This window comes from Myotis nattereri (genome assembly GCF_964212035.1).
Source record: "Myotis nattereri genome assembly, chromosome: 2".
Classification (NCBI taxonomy): Eukaryota; Metazoa; Chordata; class Mammalia; order Chiroptera; family Vespertilionidae; genus Myotis; species Myotis nattereri.
Window position 1 is genome coordinate 141755146 of NC_138076.1, and position 22196 is coordinate 141777341.

Here is a 22196-nt window from a genome sequence, read left to right on the forward strand (position 1 = left end):
ATCGAGATAGACTTGCTCCATTAAGTTAAACTGACAAGTCCCGACAGGCAGAGAAGATACAAATATTATTTAGTAGTTATTTTTGTATTCAAATTACTTTTAATAAAAACAAAGGGAGATTTATTCCCATTTTCATATAAAAGAACAAACGATATATAATAAACATCTGCTTGAAACTTAATGTGCTTGGCATCATTTATTTACATATTTTAATGAAATTAAACTATGCCATTTTTGGAAATTATAAATTAGGTATTTTAAAGGCTATATGCTTTATCATGATCTATTTTAAAGAAATTCTCAAAGGAATTCTCAATTAGTTGTAGAAAGAGATGAAAGAATGTGTCTGGAGAAAATGAGAAATGGCTTCTCTAAAAATAGAGGAAGAGGGTTTCAACAATTAAGTGGGACAGATCTTGAGATTTCTGTTGTAATCTCTAGCATGTGGATAACCAAGTAATACAATTAATTTGAATTTGCAGAATTATAGCTCTCTTTCATTAGAACCTCAAATGATCAAAATTAAATACACAGGATATATGTGTAATGGGATGACATAGCATGAATGAAATTTAATTTACATTGACTTGAATTTTAATCACTCAAAATCAAAGCTAAAATGTTTTCTTCTGTGTGTACTCCATTATTTGGCTCTGCAATATAAAGCATCCAAAGGCATTCTAAAACTCTAATTTATTTTTTGGGAGTGTCCTCATTAGGTGATTACCGTATTATGGAGAGGCCAGTTCTAATATATATCTTGACTATAAAAGTATTTTTATTAGTGTGGCCAAACAAACAAAAAGAAATCACACTGAACAAATACAAGAAACCTCTAAACTACATTGTGTTAAAGCATTAATATGATTATAGGCCATTTTAAAGATTATCTTTTTCATGTGTACAAATTTACAAAAGTTTAACATTGTAGAGGAAATTGAATATAGGCACTGTTTTGCCAATGTTATCAATGGTATAAAAAGTTATATCTTTATATCATGCAGGAAACTTAATGAAAGAAAAATTTAAAAAATATATTAAAAATTAAAAAATATATTTAAAAATTAGAAAAAATTAGGTAGAAATATCTGTTTAAATATAAATATTAATGATTTTATAATGTAGACACTTTCCACAAACCCTGAAACATCACAAACTCATATGCCTGCAAGGGCCAGGCAGGCCATGGAAATGAGTGGAGTGGGGATTTTAGTCAATAAACTGAAAAGGACAGTCACTGTTTGTCTAAAGCCAATAGACACTGTGCAGGACAATGAAGGCTATGTTATCAGATCGGTCATTTAAAGACAAGACAGAACTTTCTAAAGTTGGTTACTACTTTAAATTATTTTTCAAATTTGGTTAAGTCACATAAAGCAAAACAAACAAAACAAATATGAACTGGTTATGGCCTAAGGCAGTGGTCGGTAAATTCATCAGTCAACAGAGCCAATATCAACAGCACAACAACTGAAATTTGTTTTGAGAGCCAAATTTTTTAAACTTAAACTATATAGGCAGGTACATTGTTATTAACTTAATTAGGGTACTCCTAAGGCTTAGGAAGAGCCACACTCAAGGGGCCAAAGAGCCGCATGTGGCTCGCGAGCCGCAGTTTGCCGACCACGGGCCTAAGGGCTACTAATGATTAGAGTAGCTAAAGAGAAAATTATTATAGGTTTGCTGGTTTGCTTATTGCTGGTTTATTTATTATTTTATGATATTTTATCTTCTTTTAAAGATAATAAAGAGAATTTTAAAGAAAAATTAAAATCTTTATTAAAAACTGAGTCAATAGTACTAGCATACGAATATCAATAAAGTAGATGTTGTAGATGAAAAGGTTAAGTCGTGAGCTTCTGTTTACCGCGATTACCTGACTCTGATTATGTGGCCTTAGGTATTTCCATGGCAGCGCACTTTCTTTCAGGCTTGGCACTTTGGTTTCCTTAGCGTTCTCAACATTCTACTGACTGCTTAATTGTAACTAAGCCAGCGTCTCTGATAGGATCTAATTTTCTCTTCAATAGATCATACACTGTTTTGAATGTGCTTTGAAGGACTATTAGTGGAAGAAACTACTTTCAATTTTGTTCCCAAGAAAGAAAAAGTACAACTTCTTATATTAAAAATTATTTCAAATCAGTAATTTACTGGGGGGAACTAATCAATACTTACATCATATTTAATTTTCACAGTTTAATTGTCATCAATATATTTTACTAAGAATCAATGGCAAACATTAACTTACTCAAAATTGATTTAAAGTTTGCTTTAGAAAAATTGTTCATCTGGCTATTTCTAATATTAGAAGACTCTCATTTGTAAAACTGGTCTATTTCCAAGAATGAACAACAGTTAAAGATTTGCTTAAAGAGAATAAGTAACTGCCTATTTGCCAGTGCATTTGTATAGTAAAAATGTATATTGACTTATAAAATATAGATCAAAGTAAAATATTAACATTGCATTTATGTTTTATATATATATATATATATATATATATATATATATATTTATAAATTTATCATCTGGTTTGATTTGAGGGCTAATTACCTGGTTACAAATAGTTAGTTGATTATTATTTTGAATTTTTTTTAAAAATACATTTTATTGATTTTTTACAGAGAGGAAGGGAGAGGGATAGAGAGTCAGAAACATCAATGAGAGAGAAGCATCGATCAGCTGCCTCCTGTACAACCCCCACTGGGGATGTGCCCGCAGCCAAGGTACATGCCCTTGACCGGAATTGAACCTGCGACCCTTGAGTCCACAGGCCGACGCTCTATGCACTGAGCCAAACCGGCCAGGGCTATTTTGAATTTTTAATGTCTGAATGAGAAAGAAATAGGTTGATGGCTAAACGATCAATTTGCTGCAGTCATGCTTATGATTAAAAATCACTATTTGGAGGGTCATTTTGATGAATAAAGAATAACTTATTTGCAATGTGCTTGATTTGGTTATAAAATTGTTATTTGGATTCCTCACATATTAGTAACCTATCTAAGATACATTCATTAAAACTATAGGTTGCTAATATGTTTTTAATATAATTTCATTTACTTGTTAGAATTTTTGAAAATGACATATGAGGATACCCATTTACCTGTAAAGTGCTGAAACTCAAATCTAAGATGCTGTAGGACGCTAACTTCTTACATCAAAAATTAAATGCAACAGTACTTACACCAGTGCTTTTGTGTATGCACCTGGTATTTATATATGCTGCCCATAATGACAAACCCAGAGGGGAAATATCACCCAGCTGATTATTCTCTTTCTCCTGGCACAGTTTTTTGTTTGTGAGGAAAAGTATATTTTGTAATTAGCAGTCTACCATAAGAAGTATCAAGCATCAATGTTACAATTATTTAAAGTTCTTTTCTCAAGGGGAAGTCTCATTTGTATGGCTGTCCATGTGCCATTGTTAGGGGAGTGGGAAGTAAGTGGGACGGTAGCAATGTTTTGCTCTGGGTTCTTATTTCAGGGAGGCAAGAGAAACAGGGAAGAGCAGTGGGAAATCTTACACTGAGGGACCAGTTGTGAGTGTTTAGAGAAGGGCTTTAGTTGATGTCTTTAAAAATGATTCTGGGAGTAAGGCTGGAAGTCTGGAAAAGTGGTGATATGCCAGTACCAATACTAGACTGACAAAGATTTAAGGCAGGGTGGGGAGGGAACCTTTTTTTTTTTTTTTTTTTTTTTGCCAAGGGCAATTTGTATATTTATAACATTATTCACAGACCATACAAAATTACCAACTTAAAAATTAGCCTGCTATAGTTGGTCAAACATTCAATGAACTCACTCCTAATGCCCTGGCAGGACCAGACCAAATGATTTTGTGGGCCTTTAAGGCTCGCAGGCCGGACGTTCCCCACTCCTGGTATAGGGAAGGGTATAGGCATTTTCAGTGACTAGTATTGCTTTCACAAATAACAGGATTAAGGTATGTGCCCAAGACCTTTTTTTTTTTTTTTTCTTTGAAAGCTTTAAGTGTACCCAGTAACAAATAGCAGTAAGTTCATTCGAAAAAAAAGTGGTAGTTTTAAGATATTTTCCTGGGGGAATGAGTCAATACCAAAATACACGAGAAAAGAATTTTGTGGGGAGAAAATCTGGATCCACTTTAGTCAACAGTGATGCTTTCTAGTAAGTATATCAGGTAAGAAATGCCTCATTATGCTTTTCATTTTAATTTTTAAAAACCCATAACTCATTAAACCAATGAGAAATATCTCGTAATGAGATATATTTTCAAGGGGCCTAATAAAAATGTCACTGGCGTTATTATAATTTTCTCGAAGAATTCATATCTGACAATTGATTTTTTTTTTCTAATTCAACTAGGATTCCAAAGTGGTCCATTTGCTATTTTTCCACAGAAGTGCTCATAAAGCAAATTTAACATATTGCTCAGAGCATAATTGTAGAATCGATTTAAATTTGGTCTTTAAAAATGCTTAAATTACCATAAGGAGCTGTGTTGTCCTGGAGCTTAAGCCAAATCATTAAAGTGGCTTGAGAAGACATCATTTAAGACATAAATGCATGCTTTGAATTTTATTCCAATTGCCTGTTGAGTATGTGTATGAATTCATATCAAGAAACTTAATTATCCAATTATCCTATCCTTAAAGATTTTTTTTTTCTTGTGCAAATCTGGTAATAAGAGCAAATGAAAGGCCCATTCGCATCAATTTTATGTCCCTTTGCAACGTGGTAGTCCCACTGAAATCACAGGGCTTTAATGGGGAAGGGGGTGGGCAGCGTGCGGGGAGGCGGGAGTGAGGGCTTCATCAACGCCTCCAGGAAAGCTCACCTTTCTGAGAGAGTAGATCTCACACTACCCGTTCTCATGAGCAGGCTCTGAACCTCGTGAGTGCCTGTGGTCAGTCCAGACAGGGAGCCATGATGGCTGAGGGGAAGGTCAATGGACTCAGAGCTCGTATGGAGGCTAGTCATGGACTGGTAGCTCGGAGTGTCCTTGCTGCCTGCAGAGGAACTGCTCAGATTGGCAGCCCACACGAGACCACCTGACGTGAAAGAGTGAACCGATGCTGGGCTGGACGCCAACGAGTGACTTAAGCTTATAACATCTGTGGTTAAGTCTGAGGGTTTATTGAAGAGAGGGCTGCTGCTGCCACTTAGCCCACCAGCACTGCCCATGCTGCCCGTACCGGACGACGGTGATTCCAGACTGCCTTGGCGCGCTAATGTGGTACTAGGACTGGGCATTACTGAGGAGGATTTCACACCCTCAGTATTAGGTGCAGAGGCAGATTTGCCACCTGCCTTGGCACCAAACAACCTAAAAGAAAAACAAATAACAACTTCAGTTGTTCCGAGAAACTAATATCCACATTTAATATTAAGGGTTCAGTACACAGAGCCAAGTGTGCTTGGAGGTCCCCAGCTACCAAGCACTTCCTGTCTCTGTGTTAATGAACTTGGTAAGCTTGAACTTTTTAATCTACTGCTAAAAATCTCTCAGGTCACCATTAGGGTAAGTCCACACTGGGATGGGGGGAGTGGGCAACCCCAAATCAACCAGACATGAAAATCCCTGGCTTTCACAATGTAAGGGACACTGAGAATCTTTCACGAAAATTAAGTAGTTTGACTGCATTTGCTGTTACCTATTTATAGAACCATTATAATGAAACAACTTCTACGCATTCGGTACATCAGAAACATTTTTAACACTTTACTCAAGTCTAAAAGGAATGTGAAAGGCACGGTTTGGGAGGTTATGTTGCACAGTTGCTGGCCTGAGTCACCGTCAGGAAGTAGTTGGTTAGAAGTAATATTTGACACTACTGGCAACATGTCAGCTTGGTCTTTATTTTCCCCAAGAAAGGCCAAAGGATTTTATGTCAGTTGCCAGTGCTATTCAAATTCATATTTTTGTTAGTGATTTGAAACATAGTTGGTGCAAAGTTAGATGTTGGAGCTTGGTTCAGAAAACATTTTAGTTTTGTAAGTGAAGATGATATTATCAAATTTATGTAAATATGGAAATAAAGTGATATGAAGTAATGGCATAATGATTACTAGTTAAGTTACAATGAAATCCATATTTCCTATAGTGAAATATTTTATGACGAATATGAGAAATTGTTTCATAGGTAATGGGCCACTGGAGGGCACTATTGACATTTACTTAAGCGATGGAAATATTTACTCTCACTACAAGCCATAGTTTATTCTTTCTGATGAGAATCAACATTTCAAAAAGCCAGTTCTTCAGGATTAATATTTCTACTGAGGAAAACACCCTCTAGTTTTTCAAACAATCATGTATCTAAGATTGCTTGAAATGCAAATGTTTTGAGACTCTTTTTCGCTCCCAGATAGTAAGGTTTTTGGTGTAGGCACTATAATAAAAACAAACATTAAAAATACTTAACATGTAATAGCATATAAATCATACTCTATCATTTCACAGTTGAGGAAACATACCCGCAGAGGTTTAACTATTTGTCCCAAGTCTTTAACTGTATGTCTCTTCCTGTCACTTAGAACAGATAGATATTTAAAGATAGTGATATTTCAGTGCAGAACTCTACATATTCAATAACAAAGACATTCCTGGTGCAGAAACCAAGCCATTTTTCTTACCACACTCATGTCAAAGAAAGCTGATGAGAGTTAGAAAACCTAGCGCATTCCTTATTTGTTATCCTGTACCCAACATCAGATTGCTTTCAAATTCTGCCAATCATAGTTTACCTTACTTTTCAAAAAAGGTCAAGATACAGTAGTACATAAATGTGTCCAGCATACTCTGTTACAAGGAACACTTCCTCTAGCTTCATGATCATCAACTCATTAAGAGCAGAAGGATAACAAATATTGGAAGTGAATAATAATAGTCATAAAGATTATTTTGTTTTACTTTATTTCTATCATGAAAAAAGAGATGGAAATTTACAAGCTATTACTTAATCTTTTCACTTCCCCTAGGTATTGCTATGTGCATTTAAGTCTCTTAGAAATGCTGTTTGTGTTGCTAATCCTATGTAATAAAAGACTAATATGCAAATTGTCCCCTTGACCTGGAGTTCGACCAGGAGTTCGACTAGGGGGTGGGGCCAGTCGGCCAACTGTCCATGGCCCCTCCCCCTGGCTGGCCCTGCCCCCCATCACCCCCACCCCACCCCAGCCTCTAGTATTACCAGGTACAATAATCATAAAACTGGAAAGTATGAGCATTTCTCAAAATGAGCACCACTTTTGTGCTATGTATATGATCAGTTTCTTAAAACTCAATGTACTAAAAAATGGGATAAAAGAATCTAAGATATACGTGTCTCAGAATATATTTGTATATGCATATATGTCATTTTGTATCTTCCCAGCCTCATGTCATCACGTGACCCATGCTTACCTTCGGAATGTAGGTGAGGCAATGTCAGGATACTTGGATCCTGGCTGCCTGAGCCCTTGTGTCCCACAGGCACTGGCAGAGGTGGGGCTGGATTTGGGGGAACCTGACAAAGAAACACTCTCTGAATCGGAGACGGCCACTTTCTCCTTTTCCTTGTCTGTCTGGTTGACAGTGACTGGGCTGGAGCGCCCGGACCCAATCTTAGTGGGCTCTCTCAGCTTGGAGGTGGTGGCACCCGCTGACTTGCTGCTGACGTTGGAGTCGATGCTGCTGGTGCTGGACCGGTGGCCGCCTCGGCCGGGGATGCCGCTGGCGCTGGACTTGGAGGGGCGGGGCAGGCTGCGGTACTGGAGCGACGCCTTGGAACTAGCATGCAACACCACGTCATCCTGGTTCTGGGAGCCGTCCAAACTGGTTTTCCTCCCGGCATTTGACTTCCCACCAATGGCAGCGGATTTGGGGATTTTACCCAGCGTGGCCGATCCACTGGTGATGGTGGCTCCGCTGCTTGTGATCACGGGGGATGACCCTACTCCGCTTGGCTTCTTAAACCCGAAAGATCCCGTGGCAGTGGACCTGGCAATGCCCGAGGGCGGCTTTTTCCCCTCATCCCCGCTGCTCTTCCCTGCATCTGAAGGAGACCTCTGCAGAGAGGATCCTTTCAGGGGAGCCTTCCCTTTCTCAGAAGCTTTGGTATCATCGGTTTTCCCTAGTTAATGAGAAAGACACACATTTATTGGCCTGCACATTGTGATTTCATAATGATATTTCTTTCAAGAATCTGTCAAAGGTGAATACATCTGTACATGACTTCAGTTCCTAGATATTTATACTTTTTAGGTCTAAATAGGAATACACTCTAATATATCGAGTAAAAAAGCTGCAAAAATAGGGCTATTAGACAAATGTGGTGAGAGATCAGGAAAATCATTGAAAACACATAATTATGCTATTTATTATTGCTGTATATCTTGCAACTCTTCCTTTATAAGGATAGCACTTCACCCAATAAAGTACTAGAAAAAGAGTTCATTTGAATATCTGTGAGATGATTACATTTGGAGTGCCCTGGTACAGCAGTACTTCAGGTGGCACTATTTAAAATTAGGCACCATTTAAAAAGTAGGGAGAGAGTCTTAGGGGAAAAGAAAAAGGATGCTACAGTTTCGAATAATTCTTTCATAAAGTTTAATTCATAAATGATGTTCCAAATCTCCAGCATTCTAACCCATTAGATTAAAGTGGTTGATCTTGCCTCTCAGAGTTGGTAGTGAAACTTTGAGGCATTAACATAACTATTCCAAACTTTCACAAGGCAGTCAGAATGAAAGCAATCTTCTTTTAAAAAAATTAGACAGCCTTATTTTACTACCACATGATGAGAAATGGTTGTGGCAAAATAAAGATACTCAATAACTCCAAATTATGACAGTGATTTCTAGAGAATGCTTAGATTATTATAGATATGTGGAAGAATCCCATATAATAAAAGCCTAATATACTAAGTGTCCTATTGTCCAGTCATCTATTTAACCAATCAAAGCGTAATATGCTAATGATATGCTAAGGCTGCTCAACCACTCACTATGACATGCACTGACCACCAGGGGACAGACACTCTGACCAGTAGGTTAGCTTGCTGCTGGGCTCCAGCTGATCAGGACTGAGCAAGACGGGCCGGACACACCCTGGAGCCCTCCCACAGACCTTCCCTGGCTGGCCAACCTCCAGCATCCCTCCTTGTGCCTGATCGTGCACCAGTGGGGTCCCTCTGCCTGGCCTGCACCCTCTCGCAATCTGGGACCCCTCAGGGGATGTCAGAGAGCTGGTTTTGGCCTGATCCCACAGGCCAGGCCAAGGGACCCCACTGGTGCACAAATTCATGCAATGGGCCTCTAGTGATTTAATAAAAAGAAAGCTATTAAAGAGAACGAAGATTAAATGGAAACAATACATTGAAACACTTTTGCAGAGCAGCTGCCCATTGACAAGCCTACCAGGGGTCTTGAGAGCACTTGTTCCAGCTTTTTGCCTAGAAGATGGCCCTCCCTGGGCAGACATGCCTCTTCTCCAGGAACCTGTCTGGGAAACAGAAAGGGAGGCTTTCTGCCCTGCCTTCTCAGGGTCTTCAGGAAGTCCCGAGGAAGCGCCCTTCCACTTGCCGCCACCATCCCCGTGGCTGTCAAAGTCCTCTTCTGCTTTTTTCAGCTCCTCAGTGCCATCCCATGTCTCATCCGTGGTGAGACGTTTCTCCGAATCTGTTTTCAGCTATGAAGAAAATATTACAGAAAAACTTTGTGCAGAAAAATCTATAAAGTGTGAATCAGGCACTGAAATTTATATTCTGTTAACTGGTTAAAAAGCAAACAAACACTGATTTATATTTCAAAAGAATTCCAATACTTTTTTCTCATTTTTTTCTATGTCTTCATTTACATTTCACAAATTTTAGCCACATAATTCTCACTTGTGCATATTAGAGAATGTCAGCATAAATATATGTGCAGAAAACCCTAATTAAACACTTTAGAGAAGAGGTAATTTTTTCTATGTCAAACCTAACAAGAAAAAGTAAGACAAGATCAAACTTAATTATCTAATATCTATTCTTGATTTACCATCCTCAAGAGATCCAGTAACTTATTTCAGAGATAAATATAATATTAATCAACAACTATTCAAATTTAGAGTATTAAAATGTTTTTAGATTTTAAAAAATTATATCCATATTATTAAGAGAGATATGGCAACATACATCTTTCTGGGTTAGATTTTAACCAATAGAAAAAAATATATACATACAAGCTGCTTCAGTTTATGCAATTAGTTCAGATTAAGAGATTATGCTACACTTAGCATAATTTGGGGTAAAATCTGGCAAAAAGCACTGGAAAAAGAAAGCAGGTGATTCTCACCTGTGTGTTCTTCCTGGAAGGGAGAGTGATGTTGGAATAAGAGCTGACTGAGGACGCTGTGTTCAAGTCATCGGTGCTGATGTTATCGAGGGTGTCGCTGAGGCCACTGCTCACCGAACTGCTGTCATCCCAGCTAAAGGCAAGACATGCAGCAGCAGTGAACTCCACACGGGTTGCACAATGCTAGTCACCTCACTTCCATGTGACCCTAATCGTGCTTTCAGAAGACAATCCTTTCTTTTAATCTTATGATGAAAGTTATTCACTGTCCATTTTTAGAAAATAATATTAATAAGAATTGAATGCAGACCTGAGAATAACTTACCTGGTATTTGCAAAGAATTAGTGTCTAGAGCAGATTCGGGTTCTGGGGGGGAATATATATAGACTGAATGGAAACCCTGATACAAACATTACATAGTATCAGGAAAGAATAACATTACCCATGCCTCCCCCCTTCACCCACTCTGGAAACAGTCATCAGGGGTCACGTAGCACCTAAGAATTCACCCTTAATTCTAAATATAAAGAAAACAAAACAAAACTGTGCTCAGAAACCATAAAGTCATCCTTCACTCTTTGTCCTACCTTAGTAACTATTTCCAATCATTGACCAAATCTTGAACACTGAGATTCATTCTATCATAGCATCCCTCTTGTCATACCTTACAGTATCTGGCCAGTACAATCTGGCCTTCTTGACTTTGGTCTTTCTTAATACAACTTCACCAGCTAAAGTTGGGCCAATGGTCAAAAGTTCACATCTGGCCATGCCACTCTCCTCCTTAACACTCTTCAAAGTGTACCAGCCCCATGGGACACATGAGAAATTCATTGAGGCATAAAAAAAAAATGCTGAAATTCTGAATATATTTGGTTTTGATCCAAAGAAGAATGCATAAAATGGCTAACATGGGCACTGTCACCTAGTCAATGCGTCATATGATGCAGAAGTAAGGATTAAGCAGTGTCACCTGAAGGAGAATGGGGCTCCTGAGTGCAAAGAGGGAGAGCACAGTTCTATCGTTTACTGGTTGGTTCTTAGTCTGCTGCGATGCAGTGCTGCTGCCTACCTGTGCTCCATTCAATGAACTCATGCACCCTGGATACAGATAGCAGATAGAGGCAGAAGCTGAGTTTCACAAAATGGATAAGGGGCTTTTTAAAAGACCTCCTGTAAGTAATCCACACGTTGAAGAAAATATCTATATGTGTGCTTTAGGAGTCACATAAATTAAAAATAATAGTGATGCATTGAGATAACATATGAAAACAACTAAAAATGGTATTGTCAAGAAGAAAATTTGAATTTATGGCAAATATTGTTAATATGCTCCCTCCCTAGGTGTGTTTTGGGATTGAGATATTAGGTACTGATAGCATAAAGTATCATGATTACCAAAGGCATTTATAAATTAGATTATTATCAATAACAACTGTATTTTTCATAAGAGCAAAGAGGTATTTTGTATTACTGTAGTAAATATCTGTCATTTGTGGCTGTTCAAATCTTTTGAATACTCTCACTATACCTCATTTTGATAATTTCCTACATTATGAGTCTTACCTTCCCAAGGTAGACTACAAAAACACTCACATTTCTATTTTGCCTGATAGACAGTACAGCATGTAACACAGTGCTTGTCTATCATATGTACCCACAGAGTCACAAATGTGGAAAACAGTCTTCTGGGAAACATAGCAGCAGAGTTGCTCAGTTCTCCATCGGCAGTGGCTGATATCTGGCCAAGTGTCAGCGGTACCCACTGGAGAAAGTGGTGATGCCCTGTGGCTATGGTTGGTTAAGAGCCTGCAAAGAGCCTGGTTCTCCAATCAGACCAAAAATCCAGAGAGCCTTCCAATATCCTATAATTCCTTAAATTAGCCAGAGTAGATTCTGCAGTTTGCACATAAGAATTTCAATCAATACATTCATAATTCAAAATTTCTTATTTCTTATTTACAATATCCTTTATATTTTTCACTAGAGGCCCAGTGCACGAATTCGTGCATGGGTGGGGTCCCTCGGCCTTGCCAGTGATCAAGGCCCATTGGGGGTGTCTCGCCCAGTCCACATAGGGCCATGGAAGCAAGCCAGAGGGTAAGGGAGGGACTGCGAGAGGTTGGCTGGCCACCAGAGGTTGGCTGTGGGAGCACACTGACCACCAGGGGGCAGCTCCTGCATTGAGTGTCTCCCCCCTGGTGGTCAGTGCACATCATAGCAACCGGTTGACTGGTCCTTCGGTCACTTAGGCTTTTATATATACTGAGTGGCCAGATTATTATGACCACCTGACATTTGTAGGCAAATTAGCTATAATTTCATGCTAAAGTTGCTAGAGAGCCAGACCATTATAAATAGGGAAGCAGGTTGTTTACCACGAGAGTAGAAGTGATTTTTTTTTTTTTTCCTGAATATATGGGTAAACAATGTGATTTAACAGCCTTTGAACGTGGGATGATTGTTGGCGCTTGGAGCCATGGAGCTAGTATCAGCAAAACAGCTGAATTCGTTAAATGTTCAAGAGCAGCTTTTGTTAAAGTGTTTAAAGACTGGACTGTCAGCCCAAAATCTGGGTCTGAACATGCGAATTGTGGCCATCAGTGACTAGTCAAGGTTAGGGCATAATGGAGAGTGGCAACACTGGTACAAGACAATGGAAGGGCAACAGTGCATCAAATTACTGCAGATCTTAATCAGGGATCCTCTCAAATGATCTTTGAATGCACTGTTTGTCATACACTGCATTGTATGGGATATGGAAGCCGAAAGCCTGTTCGAACACCTTTGCTGTCTGCAATTACCAAGATAAAACGTCTCCAATTCACACAGGAATATAAGCATTGGACAATCAAGCATTGGGAAAAAGTCATGTGGTCCAATGAATCACATTTGCAGTTGCATCATGCAGATGGCAGAGTGAGAACTAGGCAGAAACAGCATGAAAGCATGCACCCCACATACATGAGTACAATCCTTCAAGCTGGTGGGGGCAGTGTTATGGTTTGGGGCATGTTTTCCTGGCATGATTTGGACCCTTTAATTCGTGTGGAACTATGTCTGAATAGCACAACATACCTAAGTATCGTTGCTGATCAGGTTCATCCTATCATGTTGATGGCGTATCCCAACAGAGATGGCTTCTTCCAACAAGACAATGTGCCATGCCACAGTGCTTGTATTGTGCAGGAGTGGTTTCAAGAACATGAGGGAGACTTTACCTTGAATAGGTGGCCCCCACAATCACCAGATCTCAATCCAATTGAGCATTTGTGGGACGAAGTTAAAAGAGCCATCAGGTAGCTGGTTCCACAACCATCAAATCTCACAGAACTGGACAGTGCTATTCATCAGGCATGGTGTCAGATTCCTCGCATCACCTTCCTCAACATCTCATGGAGTCAATGCCAAGAAGAATCGCCGCAGTATTGAAGGCAAAAGGTGGCCCAACGAAGTGCTGATGGGGTGGTCATAATAATTTGGCTACTCAGAGAGACCCAGTGCATGAAAATTCATGTACTGGAGAGAGGTCCCTCAGTCTGGCCTGCCTCTTCTCACAGTCTGGGAGCCCTCAGGGGATGTCCTACTGACGGCTTAGGCCCGCTACCCCTGGGAGGAGCGGGTGTAAGCTGCAGTCTGGCCTCCTTCCGCAGGAGGCGAGCAGGCTGATCAGGCGAAGGTACCACCCCCATCACCCCGCTGCTCCTGCCACTGCTGGCTACAGCGGCTGCAAGGCCTGATCCCTGGGCCTAGCAACCACCGGATCTCACAGCTGCCTGAGCCCCGGGCCTCGCAGCCACCAGGGCTCACGGCTGCCTGAGCCCATAGCTGCCATGAGCCCATGGCTGCCATGAGCCCCAGGCCTTGCAGCCACCGAGGTTCACAGCTGCCTGAGCCCACAGCTGCCATGAGCCCCAGGCCTTGCAGCCACCAGGGCTTATGGCTGCCATAAGCCCCGGGCCGCTCAGCCACCAGGGCTCAATGCTGCCTGAGCCCACAGCTGACTGAGCCCTAGCCTCGTAGCTGCTGTGGCTTTGTCCAGATGGACGTCTGCCCTAATTAGCATATTACTCTTTTATTAGTATAGATACCTGTATATGTTATTTATAAACTATCTTCTCACAGTAATTCATACATATAAGTTATACAAATATAAATATACACATTTTAATAATCACTAGTTTAAAGCACAGTTCAGGCTCCTTAAAAAGACATCAAGGTTATTCCTTATGTGGCTCTAGGTCACATCTTCAGTGTCAACATTTCGCATGCCTTGCCTCACTTTCTGAACTTTAACTTAGAACTGCATTCAGTTCCCATCACCATTATGTCATTTCCAACCTCTGCTATTGCTCGAGCTACCCCTTGCCTATCTGACCAAGTGATCCTTACCTTTATAAGACCTCTTCCAGTAAGCCTCTTTGCTCTCTGCTGTCAGGATGGATTAGTTAGCTCTCCTCTGCCCTGCTATAATACCATGTACAGTCTTGTAGGACTGGATTTGACACATTGTTTAATAAATCAATAAAACAGGTTTAAATGGACCATTAGCCTCTGATCTTTGTAAGCATAGAGAATGCATAATTTTTCTTTGAATTTCTATCATTCAAGTCAATGACTAACACCTAAATGTTGAATAAAGTCTTCTGTTTCATGGAGATTAAGAGAAAAGCAATTATGGAGGTAATATCTCACACTTACATAAAGTGAATTTTAAAGGAAAGCTTAGCACACAATATATCCTGCATTCAAATAATAAAATTAAACAAAAAAGTAAAATTTATAATGAGTATTTTTAAAGTGATTATTTATCTGGTAAGGAGATAGACATCAATATTTCTAATAATAGCTTCTATCAATTTAAATCCTAGCATCAGTGGCTATAAAGTTAAATGTAATCATTCTTATTGGAATCACAACCACCACATATGTCCTGCTTTAAAACCACTGAAGTTTCATGTGAACACAGTACCTTTGTGGTTAAGATGATATAAATAGAGGTGCTTAGCTGGTATATTCACTTAAACTTGCTATTCTGAATTTTCTATCTCACAGGGTTGTGTGGGAAGCAAATATATCACGTACGTGGGCATTTTATAATACCTTTCATTTTTTCATCTTCTCAATCTGCTATACCTCTAAGACTCAAATTCTATAATCTCATTTTTGGACCACTATCTCCTTTTTATACGTTGAGTACCCTAAAATCTACTCATTCCTAATTGTCATATATATTTATAGATACTTTCTATTATCTATTGTTAAGTCTTCTTGTGTATTTTACCCCACTGAGCTTTGTATCAAATGGTTCAGTACCCAAAGATACTGGAGGAAAAGGATCACTAAAATGATAGTCTAGCTAGTATTATATTCTAGTTCTTGCCACCATATACTCTTCCATATCTGTCCTGATTTCATAGTAATTAAATATTTGTTTTCTTCTTTCTCATTTTGGAGAATAACAAAAAGTCAACAAATTATAATGACTAATATAATAATATTTTATTACAATATTATATATATTATATTATGTTATTATAATATAATATTTTTTATATATTTTATGATCTATAAAAACTATAATGACTGAATGCATATAGGTTTGAGTTATCTAACTTCAGGTGATTTCTCAGGGCTCCTTAGAAATTTTGTTTTATCCAAAAGTAATTTTTTTTTTTCAAATTCCAAAGGCATAGTGTTATTTCTCTCTTTTCCTCTGGATTCCAAGATCTTTCTCCTAATACTTTACTGAAATTATTTTCACGATGGTCAATGACATCCATGAATTGAATGCTTATTATGTGTTCTACTCTTATTACTAGAGGCCCGGTGCACAAAAATTTGTGCACTGGCGGTGGGGGGTGGTGTCCCTCAGCCCGGCCTGTGCCCTCTCCAGTCTGGGACCCTTGGGAGATAACGACCTGCTGGCTTAGGCCTGCTCCCGGTTGGGCTCAGAGCAGGGCCGATTGGGGAGTTGGGGCACCGCCCCCTGTCATGCACAGAGCAGGGCGGATCAGGAGGTTGAGATGCCACCCTCAGTCATGCTCAGGGTAAGGCCGATTGGGGGGTTGGGGCGCCGCCCCCTGTCACACTCAAGGCAGGGTCAATGGAGAGGTTGTGGTGCCACCCCTGTCACATACAGAGCCGGCCAATCAGGGGTTTGGGGTGCTGCCCCCTGTCACACACAGAGCAGGGCAGATCAGGGGGTTGGGGCACTCCCCCCGTCACACTCAGGGCAGGGCTGATGGGGAGGTTGTGGCTCCACCCCGTCACACACAGAGCAGGCCCCATGGGGGGTTGGGGCGCCACACCCTGTCACACACAGAGCCGCAGGCCGATCAGGGGGTTGGGGAGCTCCCCCATATCAGGCACAGAGCAGGGCCAATCAGGGGGTTGTTGCGCCTTCCCCTGTCACGAACAGAGCAGGGCAGACAGGGAGGTTGTGGCCCCGCCCCCTGTCACACACAGATCCGCAGGGCAATCAGGGGGTTTGGGTGCTGCCCCCTGTCATGCTGCTCTAGGGGCCAGGAGGCCTCGCGGCTCCACTGATCCCAGTGCTGGGAGGCCTCACGGCTCCGCTTCACACCGAGGCAGTGAGGCTTCGCTGTTCAGCTGATCCCAGTGCTAGGAGGCCTCGCTGCTCTGCTGATCCCGGTGCCAGGAGGCCTCGCTGCTCCGCTGATCCCAGTGTTGGGAGGCCTCGCTGCTCTGCTGATCCCGGTGCTGAGAGGCATATTACCCTTTTACTATATAGGATAAAGGCCTGGTGCACAGGTGGGGGCCAGCTGGTTTGCCCTGAAGGGTGTCCTGGATCAGGGTGGGGGTCCTGCTTGGATGCCTGGCCAGCCTAGGTGAGGGGATGATGGCTGTTTGCAGCTGGTCACACCCCCTTCAGGGTGGGGGTCCCACTTGGGTGCCTGGCCAGCCTGGATGAGGGGCTGAGGGCTGTTTTCAGGATGGCGGGTGACTGAAGCTCCCAACTGCTCTTTTTTTCTTTTCTTTTTTTTTTATTCTGGGATTGTATTTACCTTCTATGGCTGTCACTGGAGCTGAGAGCCAGCTTTAGCTCTGAGGCTCAGCTCCAGCTCTGAGACCTCGGCTGCTGAAAGCAGGTTTCTGGGCTTTGTTTACCTTCTGTATTTGAAACTTTGTTGTGACTTCAGCTCTGAGATCCCGGCTGACTGAAAGCAGGTTTCTGGGTTTTGTTTAGCTTCTATATTTGCAACATAGTTGCTTAGAGAGAAGCTCAGAGCTGGGCAGTGGCAGGCGGGGAACCTTGGCTTCCTCCGTCACTGGAGCAAGCAAGCCTCTGGCTCGCTTCAGTTGCCTGGCTGCCGGCCGCCATCTTGGTTGGCAGTTAATTTGCATATCTCGCTGATTAGCCAATGGGAAGGGTAGCAGAGGTACGGCTAATTACCATGTTTCTCTTTTATTAGATAGGACTAGAGGCCTGGTGCATGAAATTTGTGCATGGGGTGGGGGGTGTCCCTCAGCCTGGCCTGCACCCTCTACAATCTGGGAATCCCTTTCACAATCCGGAACCATTGGCTCCTAACTGCTCACCAGTCTACCGGCCTGATCTCCCCTAACTGCCTCTGCCTGCTGGCCTGATCACCCCCTAACTGCTACCCTGCCAGCCTGATCCCCTCAACTGCCCTCCCCTGCCAGCCTGATTGCCCCCAAATGCCGTCCCCTGCCAGCCTGATAGCCCCCTGTTTGCTCCCCTGCACTGGCCTGATCTCGCCCCTAACTGCTTGCTCCCCCATGCAGGCCTGATCTTACCCCTAACTGCTTGCTCCCCTGCTGGCCTGATTACCCCTAACTTCTTGCTCCCCTGACGGCCTGATTGCCCTTAAGCACCTCTGCTTTGGGCCCCGCCACTGTGGCTTTGTCCGGAAGGAAGTCGGACATCCAGAAGATGTCCAGTTGACCTGGTCTAATTAGCATATTACCCTTTTATTAGTATAGATCTAATCCTCCAACAAATCTATGAGATAGGCATTAGAATGAAAGGTTCAGCTAGGTCAGTGGTCGGCAAACTCATTAGTCAACAGAGCCAAATATCAACAGTACAACAATTGAAATTTCTTTTGAGAGCTAAATTTTTTAAACTTAAACTATATAGGTAGGTACACTGTTATTAACTTAATTAGGGTACTCCTAAGGCTTAGGAAGAGCCACACTCAAGGTGCCAAAGAGCCGCATGTGGCTCGAGAGCCGCAGTTTGCCGACTACGGAGCTAGGTTAAATGACATGCTCAAGATCCCATGATGGAGCTGAAATGTGCATCCAGGAATTATGTCGCAGAGCTTGCTTAGTACCATGCTCCCCTGCCTGCCAGCTTCTCACCCCTTCTCTCTTAAAATATATCAATGTAGAGCCTAGAAGGCTCCCTGCAAACTTCCCTGGAGTCCTCAGAATCCTCTTCATTGGTATTCCTCTGAATTCCCCAATATTCAGAACTTAATTTTAATTCACTTTAGACATTCTTTCTCGGAAATTTCCTAGCCTTCCACAACTTTGATATCACTCCCATGATCATGACACTCATTCACATCTCTAAGCCAGACTTCTCTCCTGACTACAGAGTCAACATTTCTACTAGAAGTTTCTCAAGGATGTCCTGTCAACATCTCAAATTCACTCTGCCTAGATTACATAATTTCTCATTAAAAATTATTTTCCCTCTTCTTTATTTACATTTCTTGTTAATTCTTCTGCCAGGCAATATTAGTGTTATTACCTTTCTTTACTTGCTTAGCTCCGTTATTAAGTTTTCCCTAATCCTTGCAAATCTATCTCAGCTATAGGTAACATAGCCATCTTGACTGCTCTTGCTTGCCTCTCCTTCCAAAAAAAAAAAATTCTATTTAGGAAATATATTCTTTTATTCATTAAGTGATGAATAAATTATACTTCTTCTCCTTAAAGAACTCAGTGTTTACTGCGGAGCACAAAAATTTAAACAAATTATTTTAATATAAAGGCACTGTAGTAGAGGTGAATGTTAAATGTATGGCAGGGCAGAGCTACCATAACTTATTTTAAAAGTTAAAGAATTTCTTCATGATAGGGACAGGGTAGAGCGACCAGATAAAGTCTATGTTAATCACTATATTGTAGCATATACACCTGCTATAACAATTTGTGTGTGTACTTTTCTATCTCTGTTGGTCATATTCTGATTTACCTGAAGTCAGGGACAGTGTTTTATTTATCTTTACAATCCTAGAATATAACATGGTGTCTACTATTGAATAGATGACTAGTAGATGTTTGTTAAATGAATGAAAGTTTTACTTTTGAAAATGCTGCTTATAGCCAGTAATGTCTACAAATTGGATTGTATCCAATAAATGTAGACTTTGAGGAAAAAAAATTGTTCAACATATTTCTTTGCTAAGTAATTCTAAAGGAGCAAATTTTGATTGATAACAACATTATTTTCCTAATCTGAAAGTTTTGTGATTTGACATTCATCATTCATTTTTCAGATACCACAATTCTTCCTAGCCAGGATACAATTAATTAATTAATCTTATTTATTATGGCACATTTAATTAAGTTGAAAAACCTCATAGAACATAGGTTTCTACTGAAGAAGAAAAAATTTACTCATAAATAGCTCTGAGTAGTAGGTCTCATACCTCATCAATATATTTTTCCATCCTTTCATTTTTAATTACATTAAGATGTGCTAAGAATTCTTTTTTTTTTTTTTTTTTTTTTGAAACCAACAGCTACAAAAAAACTACTGGTCTTGATTCAGGGACTAAGGAATTCTTGCCTATCTACATATATAAAGAGCCAGGGGCTGTCACATCTGAAACAACCAAATGGAGGACCGAACAGGCTGAGTGGGGCAACAAGGCTGGCAGAGGGGTTATTGAGGGACGACCAAACGACTGCATACCAGGCTGTGTGGGGCAACCGGGCCGGCAGGGGGGGTCAGTGAGGGATGGCCAAACGACCAAACAGCAGGCTGAGTGGGGTGACCAGGACGGCGGGGGTGCGGGGGGTGGGGGGGGAGAAGTCAGTGAGAAACGGCCAAACGACTGAGCAGCAGGCTGCGTGGGGCGACTATGTCAGCAGAGGGGAGCAGTAAGGGACGACCAGGCTGGTGGGAGGGCAGTTGGCAGCAACCAGGCCAGCAGGGGGGGCAGTTGGGAGCAACCTGGCCAGCAGGGTGGGGGGGCAGTTGGAGGTGACCAGGCTGGCAGGGGGGAATTGAGGGGTGACCAGGCTGGCATGGGGGGCTGTTGGGGGCAACCAGGCCAGCAGAGAGGGAGATTTGGGGGCAACCAGGATGGCAGGGGGGACAGTAAGGGGCAACTATGATGGTGGGGGGGGCAGTTAGGGGCAACGAGGCCAGCAGGGGGGCAGTTGGGGATGACCAGGTTGGCAAGTGGGGGCAGTTGGGGGCAACCAGCGACCAGGCTGGCAGGGGGGGACAATTAGGGGTGATCAGGTCGGCAGGTAGAGGCAGTTAAGGGTGATCAGGCTGGCAGGGGGGCCAGTTAGGGGCAATCAGGCAGGCAGGCAAGTGAGAAGTTAGGTGTCAGTGGCCCTCGATTGTGAGAGGGATGTCCCAGATTGGAGAGAATGCAGGCTGGGATGAGGGGAATCCCCCCTCCCCTGTGCATGATTTTTGTGCACCGGGCCTCTAGTATGCCTTATAAAAGGGCTCTTTTTTCTCCAAATTACATATCTATAACTCTGATAAATTTTTCTCAACAATATAGGACAGTTCAATAAATTACAAGTCTGAGCATCTTGTATTTACTCTTTGAGTTGTTTCCCATTTGAAAAACTGTGAATAAATCTGTTAAGAACATTCACATACATTCCATTTATGTGACATTTTAGAAAAGGCAAAACTATAAATACATAGGACAGATCAGTAATTGCTAGTGGTTAGGAGTGTTGAATATTTGTGATGGCTGTTACTTAACTTGATATGTATGTCAAAATTCAGATTTGTAGAAAATTAAAAAGAAACTATGCAAAACTTTTTAAAAATACACTTGTTGGCAAATTATAATTTGGGTCTATATTAGATGACTAATAATTCTAAGAAGAATAGTAAAAAAAGGCATACCTTTTACTATGTATATTTTTAATGTTCAATAATTCAGTGGGGCCAGGGATCTATTTTATTTATCTGGTAGGGCATTTGTAGCTTTGACTCTCATGCATAATTAGAAGCAGATCTGCCTGAAAATAAATGTTTTATATATTCAACTTTTTTTTCCTTCCTTCCTTCCTTCCTTCCTTCCTTCCTTCCTTCCTTCCTTCCTTCCTTCCTTTTATGAAGAATCCAGAAATATTAACTAAATAACTGTTTGAATAATTTTGCATATTTAAAACTAATTCCAGAGGAAAATGCTAGTCCTGTTTGTAGGTAATTTTTAAACACATTCCTTCATTTTGGTGTAGCAGTACTTCATATAACAGGTATTAATCAACTTCTTTTTAAAAAACAATATGTTTTTTGTCTTTAGAGAGTGAGAGTAAGTAAGAGAGAGAGAGAGAGAGAGAGAGAACATCTATGTGAGAGTGAAACATGGATCGACTGCCTCCTGCATGCCCCCTACTAGGGAGCAAGCCTGCAACCCTGGCATGTGCCCTGACCAGAAATTGAACCAGCAATCTTGCAACCTTTTGGTGCACAGAGGAGCCCCAACAAACTGAGCCACACCAGCCAGGGATAATCAACCTCTTTGATAGTTCATATTGCCAGGTCAACTGTCCTACTTAAACATGCACATGTAAAACACAGAGATTTTCTTTCAATAAATAATTCCTATACCTCATACATTATGCCTGATTTCTATACAAACACCTTCTTAGTCCTACCTTTTAACAATATACGTTCTTGTTAGCTTGTTGT

At 41.1% G+C, this 22196-nt stretch overlaps 1 protein-coding gene across 1 annotated transcript in view; it reads right to left on the bottom strand.

Moving 5' to 3' along the window:
- NAV3 (neuron navigator 3) overlaps positions 1 to 22196 on the bottom strand; it is a 350115-nt gene that overhangs the window by 80401 nt on the left and 247518 nt on the right. Inside the window, exons 13-16 of the mRNA XM_081083380.1 lie at positions 10306 to 10438; positions 9388 to 9658; positions 7391 to 8099; positions 4823 to 5311 (exon numbers count right to left, since the gene is read on the bottom strand). Coding sequence (XP_080939506.1) covers positions 4823 to 5311; positions 7391 to 8099; positions 9388 to 9658; positions 10306 to 10438 — 1602 coding nt within the window. The remainder of the gene's footprint in view (positions 1 to 4822; positions 5312 to 7390; positions 8100 to 9387; positions 9659 to 10305; positions 10439 to 22196) is intronic.